The 26,816-nt window shown below is 28.6% G+C and overlaps 2 protein-coding genes and 2 non-coding genes across 5 annotated transcripts; 3 read left to right on the forward strand and 1 right to left on the reverse strand.

The window, feature by feature from the left end:
- The first annotated feature begins 1,476 nt into the window (after positions 1-1,476).
- Positions 1,477-3,420, forward strand: LOC124936831 (ABC transporter G family member 5-like). Its single transcript, XM_047477353.1, has one exon. The coding sequence runs from the start codon at positions 1,539-1,541 to the stop codon at positions 3,336-3,338; it is 1,800 nt and encodes a 599-aa protein (XP_047333309.1). The 5' UTR covers positions 1,477-1,538; the 3' UTR covers positions 3,339-3,420.
- A 1,285-nt stretch (positions 3,421-4,705) lies between these two features.
- LOC124934080 (protein trichome birefringence-like 16) lies at positions 4,706-8,644 on the reverse strand. Of its 2 annotated transcripts, XM_047474551.1 has the most exons (5): positions 8,372-8,644; positions 7,075-7,371; positions 6,930-6,992; positions 6,625-6,820; positions 4,706-5,778 (listed from the first exon to the last, which is right to left on the reverse strand). In XM_047474551.1, the coding sequence occupies exons 2-5, from the start codon at positions 7,223-7,225 to the stop codon at positions 4,953-4,955; spliced, it is 1,236 nt and encodes a 411-aa protein (XP_047330507.1). In that variant the 5' UTR covers positions 7,226-7,371; positions 8,372-8,644; the 3' UTR covers positions 4,706-4,952. The 2 variants fall into 2 exon arrangements, with proteins under 2 accessions (XP_047330507.1, XP_047330508.1); XM_047474552.1 differs by lacking the exon at positions 8,372-8,644 and having other exon boundaries at positions 7,075-7,387.
- A 13,797-nt stretch (positions 8,645-22,441) lies between these two features.
- On the forward strand, positions 22,442-22,602 carry LOC124937209. The gene has a single exon (XR_007099316.1). It is a non-coding gene; the product is annotated as a U1 spliceosomal RNA (small nuclear RNA).
- Positions 22,603-26,416: 3,814 nt separating this feature from the next.
- On the forward strand, positions 26,417-26,577 carry LOC124937193. The gene has a single exon (XR_007099302.1). It is a non-coding gene; the product is annotated as a U1 spliceosomal RNA (small nuclear RNA).
- The last annotated feature ends 239 nt before the right edge of the window (positions 26,578-26,816 follow it).

The following is a 26,816-nucleotide window of genomic DNA, read 5'->3' on the forward strand; positions in this document are numbered from 1 at the left end:
CAATTGTTTCCATGCATGTACATCTTTCATTTAAGATTCATGAATAAGAGTATTTATTTCTTAGAAAACAAATTGCATGAGATCTAAACCAAGAATTTAATGTATATTAAATAAGTCTCAAGTAACAAAAATTTTGTTTAAAATTTCAATCAAAAATCTCATATTTGATTATTTTTATAAATAATGTTTACTAAATTTATATAGAGAACAAAAATATGATATATAATCAACAACAAGAGTAATAAAATATAAGTGTGAGGTTAATTTCAAACATTCTTCCACATTAATTAACATAGTTAATTCTTTAAAATATTGTTTAATTGTACTTAAAGGTTTCTCAAAAAGAAAATGGTTGAGTCTATCTAAAAATTGATATTTTATAGAATCTATGACATAATTATGGTCACATTTAAAATTATCCAAATTTAAAATATTGCCAAAGCTTTACAAATAAAACATATTTGTTTCCATTAAATATTTATTTTAATTGATGTGGAAAATTTTAGAAACTATTGTTATTTGGTTATAATGAATAATTATTGTATTTGAGATAAAAAAAAAAAAATCATAATGTCGATAGAAATATATATTTTGTTTAAAAAATTATTTGAAAGGAGTTAAAGTAAGCTGGTTAATAATTTTCTTGGATTGTATTTTATTTAATGGTAATCTATTACTTTACTTGTATTTGAATGGTTGAGGGTGCATTTTATTTAGCCATATTGTATTTATAGTTTTGTATTTTTTTAATTCGAATAATACTAACCATTTTTTATGGACCGTTTACCCTTCATACTCTTTAACCCGTTAGTGATATTTTTTGAGTACCTAGTTTGGTTTACTTTTCTATAAAAAGAAATTGTTGTAGAATTAAAAAATTTATTTTATTTTCTAATAAAGAGGTTTTGATATTTATCTTTTATTTGTACAAGTCTTTTTACATGTATTCTCTAATAATATTTATAAGTTTCTCACTATTTGAGCATATTTCTGTTACCATTTGATTTTTTTTTTTTCCGAAATTACTTACCAACTCTCAAATAAAGTTTAATTATCGTTCAGAATTTCGAGATTCTTCCCATACCACTTCATTGATATGTTTGGTTTGCTCTGCCTTAACAAAATTACTGCGTTGTTAGATTATTTTCATTAAAATTTAAATGTTTGTTATACTTATTTGATTTAATTAAAAAATAATTTCTTAATCAATAAATATATATATAATTTTTTTATTAAATGGATTATTTAAAAACTTTATAAGTTATTAAACTCCTCCTTAATAAAAATAAAAATTAAATTAAAATAATTTTTATAAATCCAAGACAATATACCTTACAAATTGCACGTGAAAAAATCCACCCTTTTGTGAAAAAACAAATATTTATAAAATTAAATAAAACATATTTCCATTAAAAAAAATTAATTACCAAATAAACCAGCTGCCAGACTCTCACTCTACTTGTCCTACTAGTAGAGCTTTCTTCTTCTTCTTCATCAGTAAGTTCTTGTAGAGAGAGAGAGTTCAAGCTTCTTCTTCAATGGCGGCAAAAGAGGGTTCTGAAATTGAAGGAATAGGAATCAATTATGCAATCCATACTCATAACAAATCTGACTCCGGCGAACCAGACGCCGCCGGCGGTGTTCGCCATGTTCTAAAAGACGTCCATTTCCGTGCCAAACCATGGGAAATCCTCGCAATCGTCGGCCCAAGCGGCGCCGGAAAATCATCTCTACTCGAGATCCTCTCAGGTAAACTCATCCCACAAACATCTTCTATCTTCATCAATCAAAAACCCATCAATAATTCCCTTTTCAAAAAAACCTCCGGTTATGTCACTCAAAAAGACACTCTTTTTCCACTTTTAACCGTCGAAGAAACATTAATGTTCACCGCCAAGCTCCGGCTAAATCTCCCCTCCAAAGAACATGAATTCAGAGTCAAATCTTTAATTCAAGAACTGGGTTTAACCCATGTCGCCGATACTCGTATCGGCGACGAAAAAATAAGAGGAATCTCCGGCGGAGAAAGACGGCGAGTTTCAATCGGAGTTGAAATCGTTCATGATCCAAGAATTTTGATTCTTGATGAACCCACTTCTGGTCTTGATAGTGTATCGGCTTTACAGATCATTTGTTTGCTTAAATCAATGGCGGAAAATAGAGGAAAGACTATAATTTTGAGTATTCATCAACCGGGTTTCAGAATTATAAAACTTTTCAATTCAATTTTATTACTTGCAAATGGATCTGTTCTTCATCATGGTACTGTTGATCAACTTGATTTCAATCTTAAACAAATGGGTTTAATTCATCCTATCAATGTCAATGTTGTCGATTTCGCCATTGATTCTATCGAAGCTTTTCATCATCATCATCAACCTTCCAACCCAAAAAAAAACAATACCCTTCAACAACTTTTCATCTATGAAAAGGGTATTATCGATTACACAACAGGGTTTACCAATTCAAGAATAAGAGAAACCATAATCCTAACTCATCGATTCTCAAAAAACATAATCAGAACAAAAGAACTATTCGCTTGTCGGACATTACAAATGTTAATTTCAGGTCTTGTTCTTGGTTCAATCTTCTACAATCTAAAACAAGATATCAATGGAGTAGAAGAAAGAATTGGACTTTTCGCATTCATTTTAACCTTCCTTCTTTCAAGTACAACCGAAGCTTTACCAATTTTCCTACAAGAAAAGGAAATTCTAATGAAAGAAACATCAAGTGGTAGTTACAGAGTATCATCATATGCCATAGCCAACAGTCTTGTTTACTTACCATTTCTACTAATCCTAGCCATACTATTCTCCCTTCCACTTTACATACTTGTCGGTCTTAACCATGAAACAATGGCATTCTCTCATTTCCTAATCCTAATATGGCTAATCCTTTACACAGCCAATTCAGTTGGTGTTTGTTTTAGTGCTTTGGTTCCAAATTTCATAGTGGGTAACTCTGTAATCTCTGGTGTAATGGGTTCTTTCTTTCTGTTTTCGGGCTACTTCATATCGAAACAAGAGATACCCAGTTACTGGATTTTCATGCATTATCTATCTCTGTTTAAGTATCCCTTTGAAGGGTTTTTGATCAATGAATTTGCTGTGGGGAAATCTGAGGAGAAGTGTTTTGGAATGATGTTTGGGGAATGTATTGTGAATGGGGAAGATGTGTTGAGAGAAGAAGGATTTGGAAATGGAGAGAATAGGGGGAAAGAATTATGGAGAAATGTGTTGATTATGATTTGTTTTAGCTTGGTTTATAGGTTTCTTGGTTATTTGATTCTTAGGTTTAAATGTTCAGAGTCTTCATTGTCTCAGCCAAGAAGATGAAGTAGTTCTCTCTCTCCTTTTCTTGATTTTATTATGTAAGTATTATTGTCTTTAAATAATTTGTAAGATAATTTGATCTTTATTTTATTTCATTTCCCTCCCTGTTTATTAAATAATTATATGATATATGTTTTATTGGAAAAAAAAAACTTTTAAAATCTAACCTCATCCCAAAAAGTTAGGTTTCTATTTCAATTTAAAGTTTTAGGTACATTATTTATATCTAGATTAAACTTAATTTTGTTGGGTTTAAAAAATACTTAGAATTATTTATAAAAAAATAAATTATTTTTGTATTATCGAAATTGAATCATTTTTACATTTATTTCTTAAAGGCTGATATATGGATGAAATTTTAGCATATTAAGTTAGAAGTTATGATAGATGCAAGTTATATTTGAAATTTAGGTGTATTTGAAATTGATTAAATATGGTCTAATTTTGATTTTTTTTGATTTTTTTTATAACAAAGATAATATTAGTTAACTTAAAATAGTCATTTTAGTATTTTTTTTTTTAATTTACTTAAAAATTATATTTTTTATAATATCTTATTGGGAATGTTGATATAAATGAAATCATATTTTGAAATTATTTTTAATTATATATATTAGGGTTTAGGGTTATTCCAAAAATCTTTTTAATTTGCTTATTGCCTAATTCATTACATGTCATGTTATCACTTGTATTTAACTTGTTTAATTTTAACCAAAAGTGAATATAACACATAAATTCATTAAGCATTTTTTAAACTAATATTTTTGTTTCATATTTAATATAAAATATGTGAAAAGTTATATGGAAAAAACAATAAAAATATAAAATGCTTACACAAAATAATAATAATATTATTTTTTTTAACAAATATGATTATTATTATTATTTTTATTTTTTTAATCACATACCACCAAATAAGCTACACACATGTAACCATCACTAAAGAGCTTGCATGCAACAAAATCACATGCAAACAATATCCTAGATCTGACTTATAGAACATGTACCCTCCAAGACATTTCAACATCCAAAGGCTAAGCCAATTTGAATTTGGAAGAAAAAATATTCATAATTATTTTATAAACACATTTTATTTTCAAATATTCCACCTTACTTATTAATAGGGTTAGTTAAAAAGATAAGGATTTATCTCATTTTCTAGTCTAGCGACAATAAGAGGTGAATATCAACCCTAAATTCCTAAGTTTGAGCCCATGTGTTCGCAAGTTTAATTAATTAAGACTATTCAAGATAATATTATTAAAGTCATATTTGCATCATATTATTAATTTTGATGAAATAATATTATATAAGTAACTAAATAAAACATATTCATAAATTTGTTACTCATATCCCAGTACAAAGTTTCAAAGTAAAAGAAAAACTTTACTTATTATTAGATTCCAAAATTACTTAGAATATTCTTAAACACACTAAAACGGAAGCTAATCAACGACTCATCACCCGCCAATCTTTCACTACTTAAGCTCTCCTAAAATCCGAACAGTTGGTCTACTCGTGTTCATTTCCGTAGCTGGGAAACAAGTAACAATATATATCATGTTCACGATGTTTTTGTGACGTTCTTGTAACGCACAAAATATCATCTTCAATTTGCTAAACCTGTGCACAAAGAATTTCATTCCAAGTATCTGGGACACCAGGTAAGCACCAATGTAAACAATCATGTACACCAACCGCAGCATTAATACTATACTTCGACATATGACATTCATCTCTAAGTTGAGAAACAGCAGTTATATCCAAAATCTTAACCCTTGTTCCCTTAACCGCGCCTCCAATAACCACATCACTCGATTCATCTTGCGTAACCTCGCTTCCACTAACAAGAGGCTCGGTATTATCACAACTGCCACCTGTATTCCATTCCCCGTTAAAAAAATGCCTAGGTGAGATAGTCCTGAAGAAGGGTTTTAAATTCGGGTATATATCCAATTGAGAATCGACCCATCTGGCAATACTGTAAATTGAATGATTCTTTGCACTACCCATATCCGCATGCTTTCGAGTTACAGGTTCTCCGTTTGCATACATTACCCATTTGTTAGCTCTAAGTTTGCCTCGGTTCCAATGGTGTCCGGTGTTGAGGACTAAAACATCGATTTCGGGTATGAATTGGGTTAAGAATCCGGACGGACGGTCTAAATGCATGGCGAATTCTGTTGATGGGTCGGTTATGTTTATTGGTTCTACGCCGCAGAGTGTGGCGGACCAGTAATATAAAATGGTTGTGTTGGTTTCAGGAAAGAGGTAAGCCCAGCCATTAGGTCGGAGGGATCCAGCTGGTATGACTAGACCGTATTTCCACCCAATATCTACGACGTCTAGTCTTTCTTCGCCACTTGTGATCATACACATTAGAGATTGAAATTGTTGCCTCCCTAAGGAATCTCCGACGAAAGCAAGTGTTTTGTCCTGCATTCTGAAACGTGGTGAATTTTAGTGAATTACCCAAAATGAAATATTTCAAATCGTATCATGAATTTAGTTCTACATAATTGTGAACTACCTCATCAGCAACTGAATTTTGTATACTTTATTCTCAGTTGTAAGATCAAACAAGCTCTCAATGTGGCATGATGAATGAGTTTATCAGTCTCTTGTTGAAGACTTAGTATAAACATTAGGTATATATACTTAGAAACACTTTCTGGAGCTGGAGCTATGTTTGGACCAGAAAACATGGATTTTTGACAAGTATCTCATCCGGATGTTGATTAGATGAGATAATGTTTCAGAAGATAACTTAATTAGACATATATTCATAAATTTGTTAACATTTTCTCGTCCATACCCAGACCTAGCTCAAGAAAGCTTTTCCAAATAAGCCCACAGTGCTATAATATTTCTTTATCTTTTAGACCAAGGGTTTTTTCCTTGGGAACTGGCTAGCACAACATCCTACGGCAATGTCCCTCCATTTTAATCAATATGCTCTCAGTCGGAATTAAACATTTGTTGTGTTTAATTGAAGTTGCATTTGTTACAAGTCAATTAATACAACTTGTGATTGATTTTGGTTTGATTTCCATAGAACTGTCATATGCAACATTCATAATACATATTTCTGTAATTTGAATGAAAGAATCACATTTTATCAATATATATACAATTTGGCCACCAGCAAATTTATGTTTGATTTCAAATTGGCTCACTAAAGGCCGGCCACCCTTTTCATGACAAGTAATGGCATATTTCAACATTCAAATCTAACACGGCTATAGCAGAATGAAAAAACAATGTGGAAGAAAGAGGAAAACAGTGGCACCTTTTCAGGAAATCAGACCCTTTAAATTCTGGCATATCGCAGTTTTCAGGCTGCCAACGGTACCCCTCATAAGAAAAATCTGTACGTTGAGTCAATCTACAAGACCACATTTCTGATAACCATTGTTTGCATCCGAGTCCAGAATACAACGGTCGCCTGTTGTCAGCAACCCATCTTCCCTTTGCATAGTTGCAAGCTGTTCATCAAGTCAAACCGTGCTATAATCCATTAAATTCAAGAAAAACAGAATATAATTTCCACGTATCAGAATGTTAGTAACTGAAAAAAAAAGATGAATTACAAACCTTGGTTATTCATCCTGGAAGATAATGATGTCTCAGTAACATTGTATTTCTCCTTTGTTGATCCTGAAGGATCATCAATTACAATTCTAAACATAAGAGGCCAAGCATTTTTCCAATTCTAGACATAAGAAAGAAGGTTATTAACCTGATGAATAAAAAATGAACTGATCTTGGACAAATAGAGAAGAGTTGATCAGTGGATTTTTATCCCATGACCAAATCAAAATGGCGGTGATAGCAAGAGCCATCAAAGTGAAAGTATAGCGTCTTCCCCTGTTCATATGTCCCGTTTTCATCTCTAGAGACACCTGATTAGAGTTTAAGACAGTGTCTTTATGCTGGTAAAAGAGAGAGTCCCAAAAAAGGTTTCCAAATAAATGCCTCTGAAACAAGCCTGTGTTTACTTGTAGTAGGAACAAACTGATTTCCACAGCAGTGGTAGCTGAAAATATTTAAAAGACATAGGATATTCAGCCTGAGAATCAAAATGCATATAACATATTAAATGTATCACTAATCAATACAACCCCCGTAAATGTGATTTTCTGTTAATTGGTCAAGTGAAACAGCAGTGCGTGTAAAATGATTCGTAGTTTTATGGTCTGAAATCTTATCTAGTTCAACTTGTAGTTTTCCATGATCTAACATAAAATTCAACTCCGATAACCATCTCTCGGCTAACCTAGCCTCCTACCTTTTTATCAAACATAAATTTATCTGTTTCTATATAAAATGGATCATAATTCATGATCTCACACCAAACACACACAAAAATTAAAAGCAATATCCCATTGTGATAAAGATTCAACCACAACTTTTCTAAAAGAAGCAGTGACCAAATGAGCTCAATAACCATAAAGTGGAACTCAAATAGGCCTCTTTCTTAGTCATGAATTGCTTGGAGAGGCAGACTTTAGAAGCAGCTTTTACAAAAAAGGAAAGAAACAAGACTTGTAGTAATATAGAAGATAATCAGATATGATCAATTCTAAAAAACAGAATCATTTGTGGGGTCCAAAACATCTAAATAGGTGTGTCTATCATCTAAAAATGGCTCTAATTTTATGAAGTGGGAAAGGATAATCAGCAAGGGAATTGAAATATGAGAAATCATATCAAATTCAGTAAGGATAAAGCAACTTCCTTCAACAACTTAGAAATTGCAAGTTTCTATCAAAATGTGAAACTATTAACTGACGACCTAGGAAGAACATTGAATCATCTGTTTCATGTGAATTTCATCTTTTTCCACTAAACGAACCATGAATCTTAAGAGAAATAGTCATAGTAAGGACAAGAAAGGCAGAAATGAAGCCAAATTGCAATTGAATTCGTTCACGTCTGATAAAAATAGTAATGAAGAGAATTATGATCATCGTTAACACAATATTGAGAAATTACTAAGAACAGATCAGCAAAATAACCTAATCGTTGATCCTTACCAAGTTTTTTTTACAATGCCGTGGAAATCTCGTAGATTTGATGAAAGAGAGAGTGTGTGAAGTATGTATCTGTCTGGATTACAGCCTTCTAGGTGAGTTCGAGAGAGAATTGTGAAAGTATCACATTGTTAATCATGAGATGAAGTTTGGGATGATGATGATTCTGATCAGAATCAAGAAACTAGATTCGTGAAGGAGAGGCCTTCGGGATATCAACACTTACACGAAGAGCGAGAGAGAGATCTCTTCAGATTTCTGACAACGGCCAAGAATAGGAAGCAAGACTGTGAGATTAATCATTTTTCATTCTCAATCTCTCCATTAATAAAAAAAAATTAAGAGTAATAATAAGAGAGAATTAATCAACCAAATAGCAAAATAAATAATTTTCAATAATAAAAATATATATATATAATTTTTTATATCTTATTTATTATAAAAGTAAAAAAATATATGATTGCCTCCAGCGATGCCTATGTGGAGCGACATGGTGGAATATTTTGCAAGTTCTGTTTTCTTCGTCGACAACAAACTCTGTGCTTTGTTCCGTTTTTTGTCGCCCGTTTAAAACATCTTAAGCTTCGTTTTCTCCATCGCAAACGTACGTAAGCTCTGTTTCACCGTCTGAAGCATCTGAATCTATATATTCCGCCTTTGAAGATATGTTTTCAAACTCCATTTCTGTAAGGTCAAATAAGTTGCATTTTCACCATCTAAATCATTTGATTTTTTTAAAAAAAAATCTAGTGATTTGTTATACAAAGACTATAAGAAAACATACACATTTGATTTTAAAAAATCTGGAAAAGTTTTAAATTATTTTTGAGAGCTTATATGCATGTCATTTTCTCAACGCTTCGTTGTCATGTTTTTAACGAAACGTTGTCATGTCAGATTTTAAACTGAAATTATTTCTGTTGAACTGGTTTTTTTTTTAAATCTAGTGATTTGTTATACAAATACTAGAAGAAAATAGATACACTTGATTTAATAAATCTCGGAAATGTTTTAAAAATTATTTTGTAAGTTAATATGCATGTCATTTTTTCAATGTTTCGTTGTCATGATCTTAAACAAGTGTTGTTATATTTATAACGTTTCGTTGTCATATTCTTAACGAAGCGTTGTCATGTTAAAATTTAAAATGAAATTATTTATATTAAATTGATTTTTTAAAATCTAGTGATTTGTTGTAAAAATACTAGAAGAAAACATACACATTTGATTTAATAAATTCTGGAAACGTTTTTAAATTGTTTTTTAAGCTGATATGCATGTCATTTTATTAACGCTTCGTTGTCATGTTCTTAACGAAACGTTGTCATGTTATCCATTATGCATTGTCATATTCTCTATTTTGTTTTAGGTAAATTCAGTGACAACAACCGCAACAGTGCACGATTCAGTATCAATGCAACAACAATGAAATGATTTAGTCTCGACTCAATTTTCCTTCACATCACTTTTGTCTTCTCAACTTCCATTCTTGAAGATAATATACCAATGGGGATAACATTGAACAAAGATAGTAATTGTATTAATATCATGCAGTTAATATATTACTGTATTCTTCTAGTAAGTTATATATTACTAATCAAATTGATGTTATCATTATAAATATTTCAGTAAGTTATATAAGTTGATCAATATTTGAGTAAGTTGGTAGTAAGATATCTTTCAATTTCTTGTGTTAATATTCTAGATGTAATATATGTTGGATATTTAATAACATGACAACGATTTATTATAAGCATGACAACGATGTACAAATAATATGACAACGCTATAAAGTGTTAATATATGTTGTAAAGTGTTAATATATTACTATAGTCTTCTAGTAAATTATAATATATTATTGTAGCCTTCCAGTAAATTATAATATATTACTGTAATCTTCCAGTAAGTTATAATATATATGTTGTATATTTATAACATGACAACGATGTGTTATAAACATGACAACGCTGTAAACTATTAATATATATTAATGTAATCTTTTTGTAAGTTATAATATATTTTTGGGAAAACGGTTAAAATCATTTCATTAAAATCTCAAAAGTAGGAGAGTCAAGTATCAAAACTAGACAAACCGTAGCTATGATTAGAGGATGACAATCAAACGACCCTAAAGAAAATGATTAGTAGCAATCAAACATACAAACAAAGATTATACACTGTATCAAATCCTAATTATCCCAATTAGAATTTTTTATTTTCATACCAACATGTTGTATCAACAGATTGTCTTCATTTTCCTCTTGTCCTCCCTCTTTCCTTTCCTCTTGCAATAAAAGGGGGATGGACTGAAGAGGTTGATGAATACTACATATTCTCATTTTGATTTTTTTCCTTATATGAACCCGTTCTGATTTGATAGAAATAATTATTTTTCAGGATTTTCGGGCTCTTCACCTTGTTGTTCTGAACTTGAATTTATAGATTAGTCTCAAAATTCTTGTCTTTGTTTCCCTCAGCTTTATCTATGGTATCATCCGCAACAGTCTTGGTAACATCTATTTCAACTTGATTATTCTGAGTATCCTCCTCTCTTGTTTCCTATATTACAGTTTGACTTGTTTGAGAATCAACTTCCTTCATCTTTTTCATACTCTGTTTCATTGCTACATTTATTCTCTTTTTCAACAGAAACCCCCTTAATATGTTTTCTTCAATTTCATTGCATTCTTTATTTTCAGAGTCCTCATTGGTTCCTGCTTCTTTCTATTCCTCCACATTTTGCTATTTGCTTTTAGACTCCCCTATTTCTTTTTCTTGATTTTTTGCTTCTTGGTCTTTTAGTATCTTCTGATCATCTTTCATAGCTTGAACACATTTTGTACTGGCATGTTGAAAAGTATTGCAGAATGCACACCTGTCCGGTCTCCACTCATAAGTGATTCACATGACATTAGATTTTCCTTTCATGTCGACCACTATCATATTATTCGGCAATGTGCTACAAGGATTCACCTCTATGCTAATTCTAACAAAGAATTCACCTCATTATATTTACTAAAAAATAGTATAACATTAAACAAGTTATAATTATATTTTGATAGAAGATCAAAGTAACATATAAAAGTTTATAATTTTGTATGCAATAAGTTTCAAGTATCTCTACTCATATATGAGATAAAAACAATCTTAATAACAAAAGAAACACGTTAAAAGCCCACAAAATAAGAAATCGAAAATCTAATATCTTGATTATCACTTCTTTATTTGTATCAAAATACATGCACGCCTCATACGCTCAGGGATTGTTAAACACTTCGTACTTCCTCTCGTTTGTTGTGAGTACATCAACAATTTATAGAAATTGTGTCTCCTCTAAGTCTGAAATTTTTGATAGTTCATCAAAAACTTGTTGAGAATTTGTCTTGTCAACATTGTATGCATTACCAACCACGTCAGTCATTTTGGATATTGCAGTGGCCATATCATTATGACGAGTTCTCTTAGAAGATCGTTCTACACTAGTTGATTCTTTATTTAATTTTGAACAACTCTCTATATCTTCAAACATAGCTCTTGCGTCTTCATCAGTCGTTTCAGCTCCACTTCCATTAGCTTTATCTTGTCCACAAATAATTGGCAATTCTTCTCAATTCTCAACAATTTTACTTCTATAATGACTCGCATCTGGGTGTGCCTATAAACAAGTCAAATATATATATATATAAGTGTTGTCTCAAAATAAGAATTCAAGCAACATAAACTAATATACCTTGACATAAGCTGTCCAAACTTCTTCACTATCCATTTTCACCACTTTTCTATCCCAATCTCATCCCAATCCACTTGTATTCAAATAAGTTGTCCCAACCCCACAACATGAAAAAAAAGGGTCCCTATGAAAATAAGGTAAACCAACAAACTCTTCTCGCGCGCGCATATTCCTAGTTAATATGGTTTCTTTTTTGTCTTATTTGGGTCTTATATATATATATATATATATATATATATATATATATATATATATATATAATACAAATATAAATGAACAACAGTAACATCCTTATCTTTGTGGGCACAAGCTGTCATTTATCATTAGGCTTCAGGATGTGGGGTTTTGTCTATATATATCTATCATGCCTTCTTGGTTGTTGGGAACAATAAAATACTAATAATAATAAAAGTAGAAAGAATTTAGGGTTAAGGGGAAGATAGTTGTGAGAAGGAAGAAGGAGCATCACACAAATGATCTCATTAGTTTTTAAATGCATCTAGATCTAGAAACTTATCTTGATACAGAACATAAATAAATATTTGAATCTGTAAATTAGTAAGTTAGTTTCTAAACGCATCCAGATCTAGAAACAAAAAAATAGAAAGTGTTTCCAATGGGCGTTGAAGAGATATATGGAATGTACCTGATGTTGAAGCTAGTGAGAGAGCGTCGCCGCCAGTGAGAGAATTTACAAAAAAGAAGAGAAGAGAAAGAAGATTGGAGGAAAATGAAACATACGGTTGGAAAATGGGGAGGGATGAGGTCTGAAGGGAAAATTAGTTATGTGAAAAATGTGTATGGTCTGTTTGATTGGAATTTGAATTCTTACCTAATTTGACCAGAATTCAAAAGGTAATAAATACATTGTTTATAATTCTATCAAAATTTAAATTTTACATCCAATTTCTATATTTAAGTCTTTAAACAAACATCATAATTGAAATTGACCCCTTCAACTCTAATTTCCCCCTCACCAATTCTGTTAGGAGGATGATTTCCCAAATTATGTTGCTCAAGCAATACATTTGTTAGCACATTATCCATCATTGATGTCCATTTGAGATACGATTTAGTCTTTATTCTCCTTATCTTTTTAAAATATAGAGTGAAAGTATAATATTGATTATAAAAGACACCAACAAAGATTTTATATCGATAAAAGAAGATACACATCACCACAATTATACTAGCTTAACATAAACTAAAATTGTTCAAGTAGATAAAATCACTAAAAACATGTAACTAAGTTCTACCACTCATAACTTGATATTAAATATACATCTCCCTTGCCATATCATCCCTAAAATGTGTCCATTGACTACCACCTTGTACATTTGTTATGGCATATTCATAGTCCACATCAAATACTTTATTTGATTGTTGTGCCAAATCACAATCAACCTCATACAACAAGGGATAATCAAATTCTCTTGTAATTTCACGAATGTAATTATAAAGAACACAACAAGCATTAATAATACGAACATGTCATTCAAGTAAATTAATTATTGAGACAAATATTTGTGTATTTATGTCAATAAAATAATATGACCAATTCTTATAATTATGTTAAAAATCACATGTGTATTAGTACCAAAAAATTGTGGTTGACGAAGTACTGCCCATCGATTTTTCAGCAATCCAAATGTTCTCTCTACTGAATTTCTTGCTAAAGAGTGTCGTAGGTTAAATCATTCTTTATAGTTAAAATGACGATTGCCATGATTTGACCATTCATTTATGTGATAACGAGTAGAACGATAAAGAGCTAAAAATCCTTGCATATCTAGTATCAACTAGATAATAATTTCCTAAATAAAATTCAAATTTATTAGTATGTTCTTAATGCTACTAATATAATAAAATTTAAAAAACAATACTAGTCGGCATAAGAAATGGATACATTTCTCTCATTAATGCACTTCGTAAAACTTTTGAATCTGATGATGAACTTTCCCATCCAGGAAGAACATAAAGAAATTTCAAACTCTTTTTATCACATACTCCCAAAACATTAGTTGTTATTTGTTGTTTCCTATTTCGATATCTACACCTTGATTCTTAAGTGGAATAGTCTGTTAGAATCTTTAGTCTAAATCTTTAATCCTTAAGTCTATAATCTATATACTCTATGTCGATAAATTGAGATAAACTGTAATTGCGGAAACGTACCTGGATCTTTAATGAAGAACGGTTCATTAAGTCGTTCTTCGTTATTCTCTTCTTCTTGTTCTTGGATTTGGACCTGAATCTGAATGTGGATCTTCTTGTTCTGGATCTGAACCTAGATTGGAATGTTTGATGTGGGTGGGGTTTAAGTCTTCCAACCCTATATCGATAGCCTTCTTGAGAGTTCTTGAGAGATGAACTAAATCCTTATTGTTCGATGAGAGAAACAAATAGGCTGGCTTTCTATATGGGTTGGGGACCTAGCCCTAATATACCCATTTATTATTCGGCCCATCAACGAAATAATGAATGGCATTTCTGCTTCTACACAAATATGTCCCCATATTTATTATAGATGTCCAAATAAGCCCATAACCTTTATACTTTAATAGATCACTTTATTTGGGCTTTTATCTTTATTATGATAACAACTAATATACAATTATTAAATTATATATGTACTCAAATATTGGAAATAATTCCAACAATCTCCCACTTGGGTCATATAATATTTCCTTCAATTGTATATTATAACCTTAAGAGCTCAAAATATTGTTATCATTACAAATACATCTATATCAATCTCGTCCATCAATTATAACAACATAGGATTAAAGCGGTTTTTGTTACATTAATTCGTAACTAAACCCTCAATAGTCACATATGTCAATACAATCAAATGACATAGATTAAACATGGGTGTGTAGTGTGGATTAACATGTAGTGTGATCTTTAACATGTCTAATACCAACTGGTCCTCCTTTATTCCTTATAGAGATCAATCTGAATAACTTTAAAATCTTGATTTTCTTTAAAAACTAAATCTTTAATTTCTTTAGAAACTAATTCTTTAATGTGCACATAAATTTCAAATTGTATCTATACAAGCATCACAATACAAACTCCCACTAAAACTGTATATCATCTAAATATGTAATATCCATATGAACAATATGTTCATGAAAGACCTCGGATAGCAAATATTTAGAGAACGGATCCGTAATTTTAGAGTTTGTCCAAATATGCTCAATAGATAAATAAACATTCTGAATTCTTTATTTTCCAAATAGTTCGACTTAGTCAAACTCATATTACTATTAAAGTAAAAGAACTGCAAATTATTGCCACGTAATAACTTTAGTGGTCTTTCTATATCATTCATAATTTGCAACCTCGTGACAAAATTTTGCAGTCAGATTCTTTAATTGGATACCACAAAACACCTAATAAATTCTGCCATCAACTTGAAATAATTCGAGTGTCTACTTAACACTCTTCCAAAAATTAATTCTTTAAACTAAAATGATGTGGCACGAATTTTCGACTGTTTTAGTATCCAACAAAATTCGAATCAATATACCAAATGATCTCTATCCGATTCGATTTCACTATATGAGTATGCAATATTTTGTTCTTAAAATATCACATTAGTTGTTTGGTTGCTTTCTTAATGATCCAAACCAGGATCCTTCAAGTATTTGTTCAACATCATAAATATTCTTAATTTCTTGATTCATATAATCTAGAGAATACATTAAACTCTTGTTTAAGGAGTATTATGTATATATATATATATATATATATTTATTTTCAAGGCTAATCTTGAAGTACTTATGAGACTAAATTTATCTCTAGATCTTTCAAAATATCCAATAATTAACATCTAGAAATTCTTTAGTCTAGTTTATTTTCTTTAGACCTATAAGGCCTGACTTTAACTGGACAACCCCAAAAGAATTTACTAGTTGTTTTAGTTGAATCTTTATTCCATATATAAGTTGTAATTCTTAACTCTTCCTTCCAAATGAATCAATTACATGAAGATATTCCATAAATGTTTGTTTCAAAAAAAAAAAAAGTATCTAAAGTAATTCTTTATTTCTTCATCTTTAATATGAATTGTCAATGCCCACGCCGATGTTTCTTTCACCATCAATTGACTTTTGACAATTAACTCAACCGTACATCAACACATTTACTTTAGTAATACTGAAGTTACCATTAAATGTGTATGAGTATTGAAGTTAAATTACTCTTAGAACAAACAAAACAAACTATAATATATATTCTTTTATGCACCACTTTCTTTAGTAATTTTCTTTTAGGTGTAATATCTGCAATTCTTACAACTTCATTTCTTTATTATGTATTAAGGTATTTGCTAAGTGAACACTATTTATGTTATTTTTGTTTCAATCTTTTATTTTTCTTACACACAATTGATGTGAGTTCATATAGAGACTATGTCTCCCTTTAGACAACTACAATTCACATCAATTAACTTAAGTGTAAATAAGAAAATCCAAATTAGATGCATGAGAATACATTATTGTAACTCTGACTTTAATGCATTACTTTTGAAACAAAATAAAACATATATTATTTATGAAATCTTTATTCTAATAATACCCTTAGCAATTTTAACCATTTTAGATATAATTCTTAAAAATACAACAAATTCTAAATATGTCTTAAAAATTATATCATATAAAATGAACTTAAGATGTTGACAAAAAAATAATCCGTATAAGCAAGAAGTGTTAACTTGATTAGATAACAAAACAAATGAACAACCATACTCACAAAATTTTAATAATCACATAAATTCAAAATAATGGTACGTCTCATCATAAGATACCAAACGCAACATTAATATTTAGTCTTTGGACATTAAATATTAACTTGCAAACGGTACTCTTTTGTAGTAATCAAATATTAACAATAAGTCCTGTCAAATAATTGGTTATCTTTGGATATTCCAATTATTCACATGGCCCACCGAATAATTGTTACATATATATTACCACATGTGCATAATGTTATTCTGACCAATTATTTATCTTCCTTTGGGCCGATTAAATAACCGCATGAAATACATACACACTACCTCTTAATTTATAAAACATATTAACCTTCACAAGAGGGCCTACTTTGGTAGGATGTTGCTTCAATTAATTGATTTAATAAATTAATAACTTATGTACATACTTTAAGTGTGTAACTCGACCAATTATTAAACTTCCTTTTGTCCGATTAATAATCGCATAGTTACAAACACAACCGTCTTAATCTTATAAAACAAATATGTTCTATAAATTAATAATTTTTACATTATTTAAATTTGCAATCCGACCAATTATTAACCTTCCTTTGGGCCGATTAACAACCGCATAATTACAAATTTAAGTGGGCCTAAAATTGTACCAAATTTTGAATGTGTTATTAACACCGAAAATCCGAATGTTGTTTTATGTATCAAAATTGCATAAATTCCATATGTGTTACACAAAACAAATAATTGTGATTTTACTAATCACTCAATTATTTCTTAATATCAATCAACACAATATATACATAAAGACCAAAATATGTATATATATTTGAATGTGTAATATAACATGATTGATTATTCATCCAAATATAATAAATAATTAAATAATCAATTACACATATTACTCAAAATTCTAAATTTATCAATTATTAGGTTAATTGATTTCCTTAATTCTGAATAAATAACTTAATTCTTGATAAATAAGTTATTGATATTTATTTATTCTTTAATTGTAAATTATTATTATTAATAAAATAATAATCTTTTTATTCTTGTCTTTTCTTAATTTCTGAATATATTTATATAAATTGACTTTTTCTTAATTTCTGAATATATTCCATACATTAATTAAGTCATAAATTAAATGGATGATACATTCGTTTTTATACTAATTCATTAAATATATTACAAACTTAATGTAATCAATATTTATAAAAAGATTATAAACATGATAAGGAACTATTTTTCTTTACTTAATTCTCAAATCATAATCTATATCATAGATATATATTAAAATTTTAAAATTCTAGAATTCCATCATATATTTTACATTTATATATCATAGATATATAAATGTATTAATACATTAACAATTATTTCAGGAATCTTTAACTAATTAAAATAATATTATCATTATTTTAATTCCTTAAATTAATTATAATAAGTATAATAATTAATTATTATTCTAAAACTGAATTCTTTAATTCTTTACATAATTATATAATTATTATTATTTTAATTCCTTAAATTAATTATAATAATTAATTATTATTCCAAAACTGAATTCCTTAATTCCTTATATATATTATTATTATTATTTTAATTCCTTAAATTAATTATAATAAATATAATATTATTCCAAAACTGAATTCCTTAATTCCTTACATACTTATATAATTAGAATGATAATAAATTATTATTCTAAAATTCAAATTTCCTTAATTAATTACACAAAATATATATATATAACCGAAATATATATAATATATTTATTAATATCTCTTTAATTATCTAATTAATAATAAATAGATATTAATTTGACCAATTCTTTAAAAAAAAATCGTACTCAAAATATATATATAACCGAAATATATATAATATATTTATTAATATCTCTTTAATTATCTAATTAATAATAAATAGATATTAATTTGACCAATTCTTTAAAAAAAAATCAACTTCTTTACCATATATTTCTCTTTTTATGACTTAAATTCAGGTTATTAATTTGAATTATTATTTTCAAATTAATAATTAAATCCAATTCTTGAAATAAAACTTTTCCATCTTCTTTATTCTTTATGATTCTAAAACCGTTTATTTTTTATGATTTCTGAAAAATCGTTTAGATGTCTAGAGTCTTTAATTCTTTACTATAACATATAATTTAATAAAGATCGTTTCTAAACTGTTCATCTTCCTCATGCTTTAACAAATATTCTTTAACAAATCTTTTCAATATTTGATATCTTTCCTTATAACATATGATCAGTTTTTTATTTTAACTTCTTTATTATATCTTTCTAATTAATTAAATATTCATATATTATATCTGAGAATATGAACCATTCTTTAATCATAATTCTTTAAACAAAATTTTATTTAGATACTTGATGTCTTTTCTTTATTTTAATCTAATCCAAAATTTTAGATTAATATATACATCAAATATTGTTGTTACTATTCATTAATTCATTCTATCATTATCAGTTCTAGCCAAGTTAGATGAAGAACATAACTAGCCAAATTAGATCAAGAACAAAAAAAAATGTCTAATCATATTCTTAAAAATTCTTATAAACTTAAATCTCAATAGATCGACATAGAGAGGGCTCTGATACCACTTGTTAGAATCTTTAGTCTAAATCTTTAATCCTTAAGTCTATAATCTATATACTCTATGTCGATAAATTGAGATAAACTGTAATTGCGGAAACGTACATGGATCTTTAATGAAGAACGGTTCATTAAGCCGTTCTTCGTTATTCTCTTCTTCTTGTTCTTGGATTTGGACCTGAATCTGAATGTGGATCTTCTTGTTCTGGATCTGGACCTGGATTGGAATGTTTGATGTGGGTGGGGTTTAAGTCTTCCAACCCTATATCGATAGCCTTCTTGAGAGTTCTTGAGAGATGAACTAAATCCTTATTATTCGATGAGAGAAACAAATAGGCTGGCTTTCTATATGGGTTGGGGACCTAGCCCTAATATACCCATTTATTATTCGGCCCATCAACGAAATAATGAATGACATTTCTGCTTCTACACAAATATGTCCCCATATTTATTATAGATGTCCAAATAAGCACATAACCTTTATACTTTAATAGATCACTTTATTTGGGCTTTAATCTTTATTATGATAACAACTAATATATAATTATTAAATTATATATGTACCCAAATATTGGAAATAATTCCAACATAGTCATCTCCAAGGCAATCATAAAAAAAATTAAAATCAAACTATATAATTTCAAAAATAATCTACAAATATATGTCAAACTTAATTTTGGTGATAACCTTGAACCACCTCTATTTATGATCATTCTCATCAAAACCCTCAACTTGATTATGTAATCTTATAAAATCCTTACTTAAATTAAGAACCAAGCGTAGTACTTCATGAAAGCGCTTACTAATTGTCTCTAATGAACGAATATAGATACCTTTAAGTACCCGAAGTTTTACTCCATGTCCTAGTAAAAGTAAGAACATGGCTATAGATTCTTCAACCGTCACATTGCTACTATCATGTAAACCATTTTCACGCAACAATTCACAAAAAATAGTGAAACTGTATTTTGTGAATCGTAATAAGTCAAAACAATTCTTGTCTTTTTCTCCATATTATCTTTTTAACAATATTTTTTTTAATGCAATATTTCCTCAGTGTCATATTGTGGAACTCTTGGTATAGGTTGTTCTTGTAACTAATCCACAATTGTAATAGTGGTTTGAGTTATCACATCTAGAAGTAATTTTCTTTTTTTACTTGTACTAAACTGTTATCATTCATTAATAATAAGATACCACTTTTTATAAAATAAATAAAATTAAATAATGTTTATATGTGTCATATGTTGTTTTCATTTGAGACTAATGAGAGTATTTGTGTGATGTTGACTTACTTACTCACTAACAGGAAATGGGTCTAGTTTGGGGAGGTGTGGGGAAAACGTAGACACATATGATAGTTCAAGCAATGTGAATATATATTAACGTGAGTTGGAGATGAAATGTTGAAGTAGAAGAATGTTGAATCAATGATGTTTGAAGGGAAGATGATAAGTATGCAAAGCAATTCTGAAAAACTAGACCGGTTTGCTAAGAACTTGTTATAGAGCATGAGATGAGGAGTTGCATAATCGCTCCTGCTGTTGTATTCAAACAAGTTAACCCCAACCCACAACATGTAAAAAAGAGTCCCTAAGAAAGTAAGGTAAATCAGCAAACTATTCTCAAATATTCCTAGTTAATATGGTTTCTTTTTTTACCTTATTAAGGTCTTATATATGTGTGTACAAAATACAAATGTAAATGAACATTAATAGCATTCTTATCTTTGTGGGCATAATATGTCATTTATCATTAGGCTTCAGATGTGGGGTCTCTCTATATATTCTATCATGCCTTCTTGGTTGCTGGGAATAACCAAATACTAATAATAATAATAGAAGTATAAAGAATTGAGGGTTAAAGGGAATATAGTTTTGAGAAGAAAAAAGGAGATCACACAAATGCTCTCATTAGTTTCTAAATGTATTCAGATCCAAAAACTTATATAGATACTGAACATAAATAAATATTTGAATATGTAAATTAGTAAGTTAATTTCTAAACGCATTCAAATTCAGAAAAAAAAAATAGAAAGTGTTTCCAATGGGCGTTGAAGAGATATATGGAATGTACCTGATGTTAAAGTCAATGAGATATCATCGCCGCGAGATTTTTACATAAGAGAAGAGAAAGAAGATTGGGAGAAATGAAAGATATGGCTGAAAATGGGGAGGGAGGGAGGGAGGTCTGAAGGGAAATGGGTTATGTGGAATATGGGTACGGTCTTTTTGATTGAAATTTAAATTTTTACTTAATTTGACCAGAATTTAAAAGGTAATATTGTTTATAATTTCATCAGAATTTAAATTCTAAATCCAATTCTTATATTTAAGTTTTTAAACAAACATCGAATTGGAATTGACTCCTTCAATTCTAATTTCCTCTTACCAAGCACACCCTTATGTTTTTTCTGGTCGAAACTTATTTGTTTTGCGATCACATTAATATGGTTATGACTTGTTTTATATTTTGTAGTCAAATCGAAAATATCACATTCATAATTAAAATTCTGAAAAGGTGCTCGAAATAATAAGAATGTTGTGCTTATTACTAAACTTAAACATGTTAAATAAATGAAACATAACTTTTAAATTCATATAAACTCTAAAGTTAATAAAGTATTTAGTACAAAAGTTGTTTCATTATAAATAATTGAATTAATGTAATTGTTATATAAGTTGGTTTAATAAAACCTAAAATTTATATCCAAAAGCCATTGTATTTTTATAATACAATTTAATTAATTTAAATGGATTACTATTTGTATTTGATTAATTAAAATTTTCAACTTCTTTATAAAAAATAAATAAATTGTCCACATAAGATTACAACTTAGAATCCTTGTTAATTGGTAATATAGTCATCTTAGTTTATTATAAAGTGTGTGTGAGAGGGAGAATGTAAATGTTGTTATTCAGTTATTTGTCCCACATCGAAAGAAAGAGAGAAGGAAGAGAGGAGATCATATGTATATAATGAAGAGTGTGGGCAACCTTATAACATACTTACCTGGACGGGGTCTATGGGTGATCAAGGAGGCCCATTACCTAGATATGTGACCTACATTGCACTCTGTAGGGGTGCATGTCTAAGGTCAGCCCAAGTGGTTGAGCCTGCGTCATAATTTGTGGTAGAGGGAGCCTGCGTTCGCGCGGCTCCTACCACCTCTTCAGTTAAAAATATTTCCTCTTACTATATGTCTCATTTGATAAATGGGTTGTATTTTTGATTAAGCAATTGTATATATATATTTATTAATAAAAAGAATTAACTTTACTGATTATATTTTTTATAAGGATATGAAATTGTTATGTTCTTTTTAAGTCATATATATTACCAAATGAGTAGCCAATACTTATAAATCTTGAATACCAAAACCCACTTAATATTATATATGATGATTTTATAGATTAAATTTAGGTTTGTGTTTCAACAAATTGAAATTTAAGTGATTAGATGATTATCCGAAAACTAAATATTCAATACAAATAAATGATCAATTTTAAAATCCAATTTTACTTATATTAGGAATGCAATCTTTATCCTATAAGTTGAACGACGAAGTCTTCTCTAAAGATATAGATGTCTCCGATGCAACAAACAAACTTTCTTTATTGTTTTTTGGGCAGGTTCAGTGATGATTACATTCAAATTTGAATTTTGTTTTTGTTTTTTCATGTTCAGAATGTAGTTTATTTATCATGATGAAATAATTAAACTGTCCACATTATATTACATCTTAGCATCCTTGTTATTAGGTGGTAATATAATCAACTCACAGTGTGTATGAGATGTAGAATTGGTAGGTTGTTGTTTGTCCCACATCGAAAGAAGGAGAGATGAAAAAGAAGATATATATATATATTAATACATTGATTTAATCTTGTTAATTATATATATATATATATTTTTGTTAAGAATATGGTATAAGATATAATACTGTTTAACAAAATTAATTCATTGGTAGGTTTTTGTTATGTATTTTTTTCAAAATTTAAACCAATTGACTACAAAATTTTCATTAACATTTAAAGTATCAACAAAGTTTTTTATTAATTTTATACTAAAAAAATATTTCATATAATTAAATTACATATTTCGGGAAATTTGACGAAAATACCCTAAAAATAGTCATAAATACGTTGTAAATTAAATTATACAAATAACCAATTCAAAATATTCTAACGTAATTACCTTGTCGCGTAACGCGAAAGTTACGATCGTCTCGCGAAGAAAAAGCCTGTGAAAAGTCCAAAAAATTTTCGCAGGATCGTCACGTGAAGGTAACAATCATTCTAGACTTTTTACAGATTTTTTCTTCGTGAGACGATTTACGCAAATAAATTTATACGCTTCAACGCATTTAAGAACATTTTTATGGTCATTTTCATCAAATTCCCTCATATTTCATATCAAATAAAAACAAAATTAATACTTTTTATTTTAATAATTTGGATATAACCATGTGATTGTAATGGTAACAAATAACTCACTTTTTATTTTACATAATATCATAATTAAGATATTTATACTTTATTCGTTTGATAAAATGGAATTTAAATGTTTAATATTAAATATTAAATATTCAATTTGATAAATATCTAAAACATAAATACTCAATAAATTATATAAAAATATTAATTCAATAAAATGTTAAACAAATATAAAAAATCATTTATTATATTCTTATAATATAATTTAATTAATTTTTAAGTGTTAAAATTATGTATGCTCGTATTATATTGTCGAGAGTGTCAATCTAAAGAATTAAGTAATTTTAAATAATACTTATAAAACAGATTTATTTTAATGATTTGTTATGTTAATACTTGATAACTTATTGATCAATACGAACAATTTCAAACCCAAATTGTTTATTTCATTATTGCACTATGAAAAACACAACTATAAACTTGAGCTATGGCCAACTTGAATAACTTAGAACACGCTTCCTAAAATCATACTTTATTACAAACTAAGTTACTACTAGGTTTGATCACTAACAAGAAAAATAACTAGTTGCAAACAAAATCCATATCCAAATTGAAACCAGGCATCGCCCATCCCCTTTCTTGAATAAAACGCAAGTTCATACACAACAACAAAAAAAACACTTTGATTATTTTAACCTCAAACTTGTATTTGCAAATAGACATCACAAATCCAAAATTTAGATGTAAAAATAAACCCTGAACACAACATCATACTCATATCCAACCCAATTTTGTACAAGTCCACTTAAAACTACCTTAAATATTATAGCACAAAAATCATATTATCTTATTAGGTGCACCCAAAATATATACTTGACAATTCAACACAAATTATATAGAGGCTATGGGTCATACATAAACCTAACAACAAATAAAACAATGTTACTATTTATTTTACAACTAAATTTTCAACTTTATGGACATACATAATATATTCTCGATGTCAATTCATTGCTAATTAGTTGTTACCCTTTTTATTTTACCCTTGTTAAATCAGTTGAGTTTGTTTGCATATTATTTACTTAACTTGCGACTAATACGAAGGACTCCGAAGGAGAATCAGAAACCCAACTTTTCAAACAAAACTTAAACACAATTAAAATTGACTCATTACTCTTAAACTTTTAGGGCTCGGTTCAAGTCTAGGCTATATTGGGAAGCCATCAACAAGTCAATACCAAGTAAGCAACATAATCAATGTGATTGTTGGACCTTACTAATTACAAATAAAATAATAAAACAAGTGGACAGATAAATATGAAAATGGAATAGTTGTGATTTTTTCAAACATTTAAAATAGTTTAAATTAGTTTCAAATTTCCAATTTCAATTATTGAGAATTTTAGGGTATATTTATTTTTTTCATTATCTCAACTTTATACAATAATAATAAAGTTGTATGTAGACTAAGATATGATTCCTATGCATGGATCCCTACCAAATCTTCAATTAAATATTTTTATTCTTATATATTTTATTGAAGGTCAAATTTGTATATCACTATCTAGAAATGTAATATTATTAAAAAAACATATTTTTCTGTTTATTTTGAAATAAATAATTATATTTTTGATAAGGATATAAAATTCAAATTAATTTTTTGTCATATTTCAAAGTCATAGTCCCAAATAAATAAAAACAGTAGTCAAATCTTATCAATCTTGAATTCGAATACCCATTGAACTTCTTTAATACATTAGTATATATTATATACGGGGATTTTACCTGATAACATAATTAAGATTAAATTTAGTGTTGAATTTTATAACATTAAAATTTATGTGTTTATTACTAAATATTAAGTGTTGAATTAAATAAATATCTGAAAACTAAATATTCAATAAAAATAATTGAATTTGTAAAACCACTTATACTTATATTAGGAAAGAAGCTCGTACATACATTGTAATTTGAAAATTTTCTGTTATGTTTGTACATGTTCATGTCGCAAACTTCTATGTCTTGCTATCACAACTATGTCTTGTGTTTGATATTTTGTAGTGAAACTGAAAAGATCTAATTCATAATTGAATTGTTTAAAATATGTTCAGAATAATAGGATTGTTATGCTCATTACTAATTTTATTAAATAGATGAAACATAACTTTTAAATTCAAATAAACTCTAAGATTAATAAAGTATTTAGTATAAAAGTTGATTCATTATAAATAATTGAATTAAAGTAGTTGTTATATAAGTTGGTTTAATAAAATCTAAATAGTAATATCCAAAAACTATTATTTTTATAATACAATTTAATTAATTTAAATGAGTTACTATTAGTGTTTGATTAATTGTATTTTTCAGCTTACAATTTATAATCCTTGTTACGTGGTAATATAGTCATCTCAGTTTATTATACAGTGTGTGTGAGAGGAGAATGTAAATGTTGTTATTCACTTATTTGTCCCACATCGAAAGAAAGAGAGAAGTAAGAGAGGAGAGCATATGTATATAATGAAGAGTGGGTGCAACCTTGTAACATACTTACCTGGACGGGGTCTATGGGTGATCAAGGAGGCCCATTACCTAGATTTGTGACCTACATTGCACTTTGTAGGGGTGCATGTCTAAGGTCAGCCCAAGTGGTTGAGCCTGCGTCATAATTTGTGGCAGAGGGAGCCTGCGTTCGCGCGGCTCCTACCAACTCTTCAGTTTAATATTTTCTCTTACTATATATATAACATCTATCAAATTTGATAAATGGGTTGTATTTTTTATTAAGCAATTATATATATATACTTTTTTTTATTGTTGGTAAAAATTGTATCACTATTTAGAAATGTAGTCATATATAGTCCTTAAATTTAGGTTCAAATTGAAATTTAAGTGATTCAATACAAATAATTGATCAATTTTAATAACCAATTCTACTTATATTAG

This window comes from Impatiens glandulifera, chromosome 4 (assembly GCF_907164915.1).
Source record: "Impatiens glandulifera chromosome 4, dImpGla2.1, whole genome shotgun sequence".
Lineage (NCBI taxonomy): Eukaryota > Viridiplantae > Streptophyta > Magnoliopsida > Ericales > Balsaminaceae > Impatiens > Impatiens glandulifera.